The sequence below is a fragment of the Camarhynchus parvulus genome, chromosome 2 (assembly GCF_901933205.1).
Source record: "Camarhynchus parvulus chromosome 2, STF_HiC, whole genome shotgun sequence".
In the NCBI taxonomy this organism is placed as follows: Eukaryota; Metazoa; Chordata; class Aves; order Passeriformes; family Thraupidae; genus Camarhynchus; species Camarhynchus parvulus.
In genome coordinates, this window is record NC_044572.1 from 129,428,087 (window position 1) to 129,439,353 (window position 11,267).

Genomic DNA, 11,267 nt, shown 5'->3' on the forward strand with positions numbered 1-11,267 from the left:
TAGGGCTGCAGCTTTTTTTTTAATTGAAATTTGTTCTGGACTCTGCTATGACTCTTAAGTATAAGTCAAGATGAATAAGTTGTGGTTAACAGGTGTTTGTGAGTGTCCTACATGAATCTGAAGGTCAGTGAGGGCATTCTGAATTTTTTCCCATTGCTTGTGAGCTGTCTTTTAAATTATACATGTTGAGTCCTACTTTCTATATTAACATAATCAGATTTGTTATTCTACTCATTGTTCTCCAACTGTTCCAATTTTGTTACTTCTTTCAGTCCATCAGTCTATGAAGTCATTATTTTACAGATAAGAACTTATCTGTATTAAATTTTTATGTAGAATTGGGAGTTTTGCTTGATAGGAGCAGACTGAACTGCTCACAGAAACTAGCCTTGTTATAAGAGTTTAGTAATTTAACTTGCCAGTCCTACTTCAAACTCATTTAAAATTTGTGTACTTATCCTCTAAAAATGGAACACGTTCATTTAAACATCTTCATCTTTCTCACTGATTATACTTTAATGTTCACACTCATTTCTTGACTTCAGTGTTTGTTGAGGCAATAGAAGCCTGCTGAAGAGCTTGGAGTAAGAGCTTGGAGTAAACACATTAATATGTGTTCCTTACTGTCAGGAATCAGACTTAGGCTGTGACTGCATTTTCATAAGGAAATAAGTGAAGGAACAGTGTTTGCAGTTTAAACTCAGAGACCTCTTCACAACCACAGGATTCTTCTAGTGCCACTAACAAGTGTAACTACTTTAATTCCACATTAAAAATGAAAACTTTCCACTTCAGATTATTTAAGAAGTAAAGGTTGAGACTCTTGGGTACTTTGGATATATTTCCAACTTATGTACTGAGGGTTACTTCACAAGCATTATGGTAAAATAAACTGCATTGCTAAAATATTAAAGCATAATAAGGATAGAAAACTATACAGCTTGCATTTAAAACTTGTAACAAAGCACAGAACCAAGATCAGTCAAGTGTCATTGTGATACTTTTGCAAAGTGTGTAGAGTAAATTCATTTTAATTTCACATTCTTATAATTTAACAGGAGTGTGAAGTGCAGTTCATTCTGAGATTGGGATTTTTGTTAGTATGCATGAAGCATCCTGCTTTCTGGGCTTTATTGGATTCTATGGGTATTTCTTTATTATGTTATTCTATACATTTTGAGTGTTAGCATAGGCTAGTATGAGCCCACTACTTCAATTATTATTTTTGATAGATTTTCTGAGTTATAGAAGCTGATTATGGCAACAAAACTCATTGATGGGGGAGAAGAGTCAGAACTTGACTGCAAACACAGGCTCTTCTTTTTTCCCCTCCCACTCCCCTTTTTGTAGGATGCTGAAGAACTGGATAGAGAAGCTGGAGAGCAATTTCAGGCGGATACCTCAAAAGTTCAAGCACAGCAGGAAAGAGCTTTTTCTTTGAAGACCATAAGTACTAGTGAACCAGCTAAGGTAGGGATGCAAAATTTGATTTATGTTACAATTTGATTTGGAAGTGCTTAAGTCATTTGACAGATTCATTTGTGTAGATAAGGTCACAGTAGGAATACTGTTTCAGGCTGTATGTTTATGAATATAAAGGGAATTGGACAGTTGAATTTTAGGTAGAGGTCAGCTATGAGTTTTAGACAGAGTATGTCTACTCTGTAAAGCAGTATCTTCCAAATCAGTAGTGACTTTCTTTACTTGCAAGTTACTTTCTTGTTTGAATATTCAAGCAATGGTTAAAAACTTGGAAATATAGAAACCCAAGAACTAAGAGATCTGAGCACAAGACTAGTGGTGTATTCTACTGTTATGTTGCAACAGAATGAAGTGTTACTAACTTAATATAGTCTGACTTAAATGCAACCTAAAATTGATTTTTGATAACTGTACTGAGCTTAATGGCTGAGTAAGAAAAGGTTTTATTTGAACCAATTCACAAACTGTTTGCTTCAGCTCACAGTTGTCTAGACAACACAAATTCTCTTTCATCTTTTTCCAAACAGCAGCTTTCTTAGGTACTGCTACCCAACAAAGCATCTCATTCTAGGAAGGTGTAAAATATTTAATATTTCTAATGGCTTTGATTTTTGATTTTTATTTCCATAAAGAGTGAACAACACTAGTGACATGGCAATTTGGTACCAGAAAGTATATATCAGAATACTGAGATTCAATTTTTAATTGCTAAGCATTAGTTTCATAAAAATAATGAGGTCTTAAGAGTCAAATGAAAATATCAGAATGAAATCTTTTACAAGGGGCTGCAAGTCACCAAATAAAAAGTACAGAAACACTTTTTGGTTGAAAGTGTCTTGAAAAGCACATTCAGACATACTTAAGGCTTATCAAAGTAGAGCTTTACTACAGTTATTTACTACAACTGATTAGTTTAGATCAGTTCAACCTTTAATCAAGATTGACAACTATCCTGACTAGTGTATTGTTTGGTTTTGTGGTGGTTTTTTTGAAGCTATATTTGAAAAGACATCTGCCTGTGTATGCAAACTCCAGGAAGTGTGAAGTTTTGTTTTATTTTAGAGGCTTTAGTTGAAGAAGTGTAGACAGAAAACTTCGATTGTGACATCAAGGTGGCAGGTTTTTGACTTCTAGAAAAAGGCATAATAGTGCATCCTGAAAGACTATAGATTCTGCTATTCAGAAATCTAAATTGATTTGAAAAATATCTGCAGTTATTTTTTTCTCACAAGCTGACAGCACTGCCAAAATACAAGCCCAGTTTCAGTAGATTTTGCTCAGTGCTTTACTGTTTATAATCACACCCAACTTCCTAGGTGATTTGATGGCATCAGCATCTCATGTAGACCTACACTACACTCTTTTTGTGGGGCTTGAGGGCTTCTGTTATTCTTGAATCTTCAATTTGTTCATGTTATGTGTCTGTGCATAGCTGTGTAAGTGGTAACTGTGAAACAGTACATGTTTCTGTATTAAACTTACTGTGGGGGCAAAGGACAAACAAAATTATTACTAATATTCTCTGAAACTAGAGTTGATAAAGGACAACTTGTGAATTGTTGTCTCTGACAGTGCAGATGGTCTGTCAGTCTTTATCAAGTCTCCTTGACATCAGATTTGGCTTCATTGTAATTTCACACATGCAAAGATGCCTTCCAATATTGTTTGACTTTGTTGTAAAAAGTTTTAGAAACTGTCTGTGACTGATGTGTGGAATGGATAACTTAAGTTTCCAAGGTAAGTAGTTTAGCCTTAAGAAAATGCTCCAAAGCACGAGAATGAAATATAGGGAAAAACAAACTGAGTACAAACAAGTTGTTATTCAGTATATCCTCATAAACATCAGAAACAGCTGAATGTTGAACCTTGTGTTTCACATCACAGTATCTGGTGTTGGTATTTCCCCCATGCTATACCTTGGGCCACATTGAAACCTTCTGCATTTCATCAGCAGGCACAAGTTTTAAATGAAGAGAGATACTTGAAAAAAGAAGTAACAGTTTGTCGAGTCACTGCTTCATTATTGAATCACAGAATTATGCACATAACTATTTATATTATCTAATAGGCTTTATTTGTTGTTTCAGGCCTCCTTTCTGAATTAGCAGAGAGGACATCTAGCAAAGAGTAGTATCTGTTTTTTAATGTCTTTATCACTACCCACTTTCCTGTATTCAAAATTTGGACAGAACTACTTGGAAAAATTTCCAGATAGTGCTGTATTTGTATCATTACATTTGCAGTAATACTGCACGCTGTAACACTCAAGCTGCAACATGTTTCTTAGTCAACCTGAGGCAGCTGAGCTATTAAAATCTTAATTGAGTTGATTTACCTGCTGGTCAAGTGTGACTGTCCTAACAAAACTGTGATGCCAAACCTGAATTGATTACCTTGCACTAGAAGCTTTATGTCCTCCTTTTGCTTTAGAAATCACAGTTTAAGTTGATTTATTTATCTAACTGATGATTGCTAACTATTAGACAACATTAGAATTGGCTAAGCTTGGAATTCCTGTAGGCTGGGAGTTCATTTTATCAGATGGTTGATCTATAAAAAGATTTGAGATTACTAATTTTTCACTAGATTGAGAGAAATGCTGCAATTATAGATATTAAAAAAATTTGTTTCGGTTGATGTGTAAGAGCACAGCAAACTATTCATGAAAGGTCAGAGAACTGCTATCCTTTAAATTCATGTGTAGGGTTTTTTTCAACTAAAGCTGTTTAATTTCTTGCTTAGTATGATATGATATGATTAAAAATAAATTTGTATCTTTTTGCTCTCTTGAATGTTCTGACTGAATTTTTGAGATGCTTTCATTATAGTGATGGAAGCAGTAAAAACTGGTGACTATGATGTAGGGTCTGTACATCTGCATCCAGGGATGTAGACTTCACTATTTGGTTTTCACAGTTCCAGGTCTTGGCTGTTGTGACACAACTACAGCTATGATTTCTTAATAACATCCTTAAAGCTTGGGGTTTATTGCTTGGCGAGATGCTGTGTTCTAATACATTCTTTTTTGAAGCCTTCTGTCATTTGGTGACTTGGTGTGAGATCTTATGTTTTTTATATTCTGGCCTTCCTATTGGAATGTCACAATGTTTTTTTTTTGTTTTGCTGTAATTTTAATTACAATAAGTACTGCACACTAGGGTACAGTTACATTTTGTCTCCGTAGTGGGAACCTTCAAAATCAACTAGATAATTGAAAAATACAAGTACCTTTTACTTGGCAGTTATTTCTGCAGTAAGTTCCACTGAAATACTTGCTGACTGCTTTTGCCAATATTTGTTATTCTGTAAGCATACAGAGTGTTTTGAGCACTTTATAGGAATGACTGGAGATGTGATTTGTTTTGGATTCGAGTTATCTCTTTGGTCCTATTTAACTTGCCTGCTTACCTTGCAACCAAATGCATATCTGTCACTGTTTCACATCTCTGTTGAATATTCTAGAATCCTTTTATGGTCTTGGTGATTTATAGATTGGTCTCCCTTTCTTTGCATGTGCTGTATTTTAAGAATTTGTGTTATCTTTGCTTGTATGCAATTAAAAATGTTGGCACTAGATGGCAGTCATAGTATTACAGCCTCAATTTAAAATTTTTAAGGATTTTAATATTGGCTTAATTTTTCAATGCCATCTTCTCAGCAGCTGCTAAGTATACTGCCAAAATAACACCATTTAAGAGTGTTTGCCTTTTGTATTACTTAAACTTTTGGAAACTTTTATTTTTGTTTCTCAAATAGTCTGAGGAGGCTCCTTTGCTTGCTGTTTCTACTGAGCCATCTGTAATTGTATCAGAGAGCAATTCTGACAAGATTGCTTCCCAAGTGCCACAGATGCTGCAAGAGACAGATGTTTCTAGTCCCAATATTAAGCAAAACAGTGTGCCTCCTCCTCCACAGAGTAAGTATCTCTCAGTGCAGTTTATTTGTCTGAAGTTAGGATGTGCTTTTTCCCCATAGAGTGTAGTCAGAATGCTTTGCCCTGTGATTTGAGTTTGAAGTACCATATCAGATCATTGTGTCTTATTTATACATCTTGCCATATTTTTTACTTCCTTAAAGTTAACAGTACCTTGATATTTTTGTTTTCATTGTGGTGAAAAATTGGCTTTATATGCTTGGATGACTGAAAATGTCTGTTGGGCCTGTCCAGTCCTCAACAGACATTTGGATGTACTCATCACCATTGGGACTGGAGCTCCATGCTGTGACTAAGGAGTTCTGCCAACATTGTTTCAAAGGGCTGCTTGCAAGTCTTCAGTGGAGAACAGATGGTTACTAACATTGCCGTTGACAGAATATTTAGCTACCAGAAATTTGGGAAAAAATACAAATAATTCAATTTTCAACCTACCGAGGTCTTTTGATTTCTCAATTTAGCTCATTAGCATCTTTTCCCATATGCTTCCATGTAATCATAGAGGGAAACAGTTGCTTATTTGGGAGTAGAAAGGTGGAGTTTTTTGTAGTCTAACAGCACATACATCTGGCTAAATTGCTGTAGGTATATTGTTTTTTGAAAATATGCTGTGCCCAGAAATGTCAAATGTACCCTCTGTTATACTTGACAAAAGTGTTCATACTCAAAAGCATTTGAAGTACTCACACAGTAAAACAGGAAATTTAGAAGGGAAGTGAGGATATGAAAGGTATTGCTTGGGAAAAAAAAAGATGTTTTGATTCAGTTTCTTTAATAAAATTAAAAAATACTGACAATCTGTAATAACTTGCTGGCTAAGTGTTGAAGTACTAAATGAGTTTTTAAAGACTTCAGAAAAAACATGATGACTTTATAATTACAAAATCTCATTTAGCTGCATTAATTGGCTTCTTGACTTTGAACACATGAAACAATGGAATATTTCAAGTCAATGTATCAACTTAGAACTTTTGTTCTGGTTCTAAAATATGAAATCTTTTGTGATTGATTCATGCCTCAGCAATTGAAAGAACATCTCTTAGGTTCAGTATGTACAATACTTAATGTTTTTTACCACTTTTGGCAGCCAGCATGTTTTAAGGCAGTCTGTTTTATTAAGAATGTAGTGCTTCTTTATTGGATTATGGATTCCATGTAACCACATCTTTACAAAATTCAATACTTTTAAAAATTCAGATGTAGTGTTTAAGAGCAGTGTAATCTGGTAAAAGTGAGCATTTAATGTCAATTGCATACATGTATGTTATTTCTAGGCCAGAAAATAACAATGACTCTACTGTAAATAATATATTTGCAAAATGAATGACCTTGGACGTTTATCACTCTTAAGTATTTGTGGGGTAAAAAAGTAGGATGAAATTGGCCAACATTGTTTTAAATGCATTTCAAATTAAATTACTTTCATTTGAAGCAGGTGAATAAAACTTCTAGTTGATTAATCTGAATCACTTCCTAATAATACAGTGTGTATTATCCAGGATTCTAAAAGCCATTTCTGTGTAAATGTTCTCAGGGTTAACACTGTAATTATGTTTTGTTTTTTTAGCAAAGTCTGAAGAAAGCTGGGAATCTCCCAAACAAGTTAAAAAGAAGAAAAAAGCAAGAAGGGAAACGTGAACTTCTTAGGATGGACATGTGTTGCTGAATATTATCATGAAGATTATGCTGTTTATGCAATAATTTGTGAACATGTACAGAATTTTATATAAATTTCAAACAATTTTTAAAAACAGAACTGCTGTGAACACAAACATCTTTAAAAAGGAATCAAATGAAAGTAACTTTATGATATAGCAAACAGAACATGCTACATTTGAAAGACATTCTGAAGAGTCTGTTTTTCCAACTTTTGGAGAGAGATCTTAATTTAAAAAAAACTGGTTTTACAACACAGTGCCCTGTTTACAACAGATTATACTCTCATCTACAGCTGTGGATTAAAGATTAATTTCAAGGAAGGGTTTTCTGTAAAAATAATTGTCTGTACAATAATGGGTGTTTCTTGCCTCTCTTATGAGTGATGCATTAGAAGCACAGAATGTCAACCATTTGAATTTGTTTCATGCCTAAATCAAAGTGCTTTGATTCAATACATAGTCTGCCATATCTTTACAGTAAGTTGGTTAGCAAGTCTGCTAGCTATCACAGGATTCTCAAGTGCAAATCATTAACCATTTGTACAGTCAGACCTTCATGGTTTATTATATGAAGTTAACACAATAAAACTGCTTTGGGTTAAAAGTTTGAGAATGTGATTTGAAACTTGAGTATGGTTCATGAAGTTATTTTTTATAATGTCTATTACCTTACTTGAATTATTGAAGATAACAGTATATTTTTAAGAATGCAGTAATGTGCATAAAATTGGTTATCTTTTTCATTCCCTACAGTTCTTGGTTGATTCAGGATCCCATCTAAAAACTATTGTCTCAACTATTAAACTCATGAAATGAACTGAAATCAAACTTTTCCTTCTCCTAACACTTGTTGACTTACCATACCCAATTCTGTTGTCTATATGACTAAAACTCTGAAGAAATCAAAGTGAATTTTTCACAAATTATTTGGATTTCAAAGATCTGTTGGAGAACTGGAGTAGCTTCAGACAGCTTTAATTGACATTGTCAAAAACAGTTATCAGGAACACATTTTTTTACTGCCTTAACCTGTAGTATGTAGAATGTGTCTAGACTTCTGGACAGGAGTTAGTGTTTTTATATTAAAAAAAATTATGCAAGTGAAGCAGTTGTAAAATAAAGACCATTTCCCGCTTGAAACTGTTAATTAAAATGGCATTGAAGATGTGTTGTCATTTTCAGGCACTGTAATGAGGTGATATTAAAGTGGAGATGTGTTTGTGTCTGTAAGGTACATGCTCAGCCATGTACACTGTAAATAGCCTTTACAAAAATTGGTTTGCTAAGGATGGTATTTAACATCTCCTGGTAAGTTCGGTTAAAGAGTCAGGATTCTTTTCAAATGATTGACTTCTGGTTTTGTGGCACAAATAGAATTGTTAACAGCTGTAACACGTGGTACTGGTCAACAATCTTGTGCTCTTACTGTACTCAACTGCAGTTTGACAGTATTGCAAGGCAAGAGCAGATAATGCAGCAAGCTGGGTTTAATTGTACTGAAAATGCACCTGCTAATGGAGAGCTTTCCTAATAAATGGATACTAACTTGCACAGGTATTAACTCCTGTATGTCAGGAACATGACACTCTAAATTGATCTGTTAAAATAAATTGAGCAAATTGATGGTATTGATTTATTTACTGGGAGGGAATAATGTTTATGAGTGATATTTGTCATTATTCATGTGAAATAAATTTAGAACTGAAGTACAGCTTTTCAAGGAGTATCTTAAGGTAAACATGAAGAATAGGATATGAAATCATGCAGAGTCCTTTGCATGTAAATAATATTATAATTTTACTTGACTTCATAGTAAAGGTTAAAAAATACCCTTTGAATTCAGGTTTTTAATGTATGTCTGAAATCTGTTTCCAATCTACATGTTATGCTACGAGTCTCTTATAGAAAATACAAAGATTTTATGTAATGAAAGACTTTCACTGCATAAATTCTTTTTTTTTTTCCTTGAAAATAAAATCAGTGATATTTCTGGGTTAGTCAAATAGCTTGTCATTCTGGAAAAAGAAACAAACTAGCTAAAACATAGGAACCCTGCTAACTTAACTGCGGCTGCTAAGCAGGGTCATATAAATACATAGCCTTCCTTTCAAAATGTTGTGACCTATTTAGCAGCACCTCTTACTATTTTCTTAATATGCAGTTTCAATGTCTTAGAAAGCAAAACTTGCTTTATTTGACATTCATTGGAGGTAGTAACTCTATATCATATTGTCTATAAATAGAAACTTGGTTATCTATGTACTGTCATGTTTCTATGATTCAAGCAGTGGTTAGTCTTAATGATACACTGAACCAGACTTTGGTACTTGGATAGAGCAAAAAACCACCATTTTAAAGAAACTTAATATTTTTTTTCTTTTTCTCTTTTTTTTTTCTGTTGTTGAATGCATGGAATGGTTTCATAAATCCAATATGTTGTTTTTTTCTAAATACTCTGGAATTATTTGTATGTGTAATTTAAACTTGTGATGATGTGTAATTGGATAGCCATGGCATATTTTTATTTCCTTTGTGGGTAGGGGAAGGTGTACAGAATTCATATGTGCTTGTTACAAAGGTAACTGTGCATTGGTTTGGAGGGGGGTGAGAACTGTATTTCTGATGCCCTTTTAGAAGTCTAAAGAAAAAAGTGCAAGTGAAGAGCACTACTTTAATATTTACTAAGAAAGAATGTACATATTAAAAGCATTTCAAAATTTATAGAAATATTGCTAGTACTGTTGTGTTGTAACTGAATTGTATCTCATTTGAAACTGCCCTAATAATAGTTCCTAGCCATGGGATTGTCCTGTGAATAAGGCTTTTGAAAAGTGCAGACATCAGAGTACATGGTTTAAGCAGACTTTCACCTGTTACTTGTTGTGCCTTCAACTCAACTAGGTTGCCAGTCAAGTTTTCAGTTGTTAAAAATTGCAGGTCCCTCACAGACACTTGTACCTGTGAGTCACCTCCTGGTGACCACTGAGTAATAATGAGCAGTTCTGGTTTTTCAGGCCAGTACTAAAAGATTTCTTCATTGGTCTGCTGTAACTGGAAGGAGACAAAGCCTGAAAATTTTAATTGCTTCTTAAAATACTCTGCTAAAAATATTTTGCTGTTAAAATTCTGAGTGAATTACTTCATTTAAGAATAAGGAGCATCAGCCAAATGAATTTGGGAGAGAAGAAGCAGGAAGGGCTGTGTGACTGATAATTCTTAACTTGAAAGTAATGTGGCAACACAATGGATTTTGCTGACTGCAGGGCTAACAGAACTGCTGTTTGTTGGGATGGATGTTGGGAGCATGGTGGGATGATTTCTGTTTCTTCATGGGTGGGGGGTGGGAATTATTGTTGATTGTGTTCTGTATCATGTTATTAATGATTCATGGGTTGTTCCTGTTGAAACTTAGTTGCATTACAAAAATTGTCTGATTTCCATAGTAGGTCTTTCAGTTGGGGCAACTCTTGAACTCCCGCTCTTTTCATTTCTGGCTATTTGTACCAAGCTGAAGGTTTCTGGTTCACTGAAAATTGTTTTTTTAACTGAAACTGTGGTGTCTATAATAGTGGGGTATTCTGAAAAGTGCATTTAAAACTCTTAAAAGGAAACTCGTGGTTTCAGGAATTCATACAATACTCTTCTAAAAAACATGCTTAGGAACATCTGCAACTATAAAACACATTGCTGTCTTATTCATAGCATTAAGTGATCCCTTAACTTGGCTTAGTATTTTTAATTCAGTCCATGGCAGAGGGCAAGCCATAGATCACTCAGAACCAGATTGCCACAATGAACTCAAAGCTGACTAGGTATGAGGTTCCTTCACAGATGCAAGTCCTGTACTAACAGTATTTCCACTTAGCTGTTCAATAGACTCTGACTTCAAGTGATTCCTTATTTCAAATACCTGGTGAAGTATAAACCAAATATGTTGTTACTGAGGTGAGTTTTTTCAGAGGCTGTTCTGACAAAGGCTGCCACAGTTTGTTTTTCATGACTGCTCTTTCCTTGGCCAGCCTTACCTATGTAGCTAACAAATAAAGTCATGCCTAGAGCTATGTCTGCAAACAAAGTTCCAGATAGGAGAGAATTCCTCTCTGATGTGATTCTGTAACTTGGATTTGCTCTGAGGCAGCCGGGCTTTAATGTGTCTTTTGAAGAGGCTTGGTGTCTTTTGAAGAGATTTGGGA

At 34.5% G+C, this 11,267-nt stretch overlaps 1 protein-coding gene across 2 annotated transcripts in view; it reads left to right on the forward strand.

Moving 5' to 3' along the window:
• The window catches only part of MTDH (metadherin), a 34,019-nt gene extending 24,222 nt beyond the window's left edge, over window positions 1-9,797 (forward strand). The window contains exons 11-13 of one of the 2 annotated variants that reach the window (XM_030970257.1): window positions 1,351-1,470; window positions 5,239-5,398; window positions 6,984-9,797. In XM_030970257.1, the coding sequence (XP_030826117.1) occupies window positions 1,351-1,470; window positions 5,239-5,398; window positions 6,984-7,054 (351 nt within the window). In that variant the 3' untranslated portion in view covers window positions 7,055-9,797. The remainder of the gene's footprint in view (window positions 1-1,350; window positions 1,471-5,238; window positions 5,399-6,983) is intronic. The other variant, XM_030970250.1, reaches the window with a different exon arrangement.
• The last annotated feature ends 1,470 nt before the right edge of the window (window positions 9,798-11,267 follow it).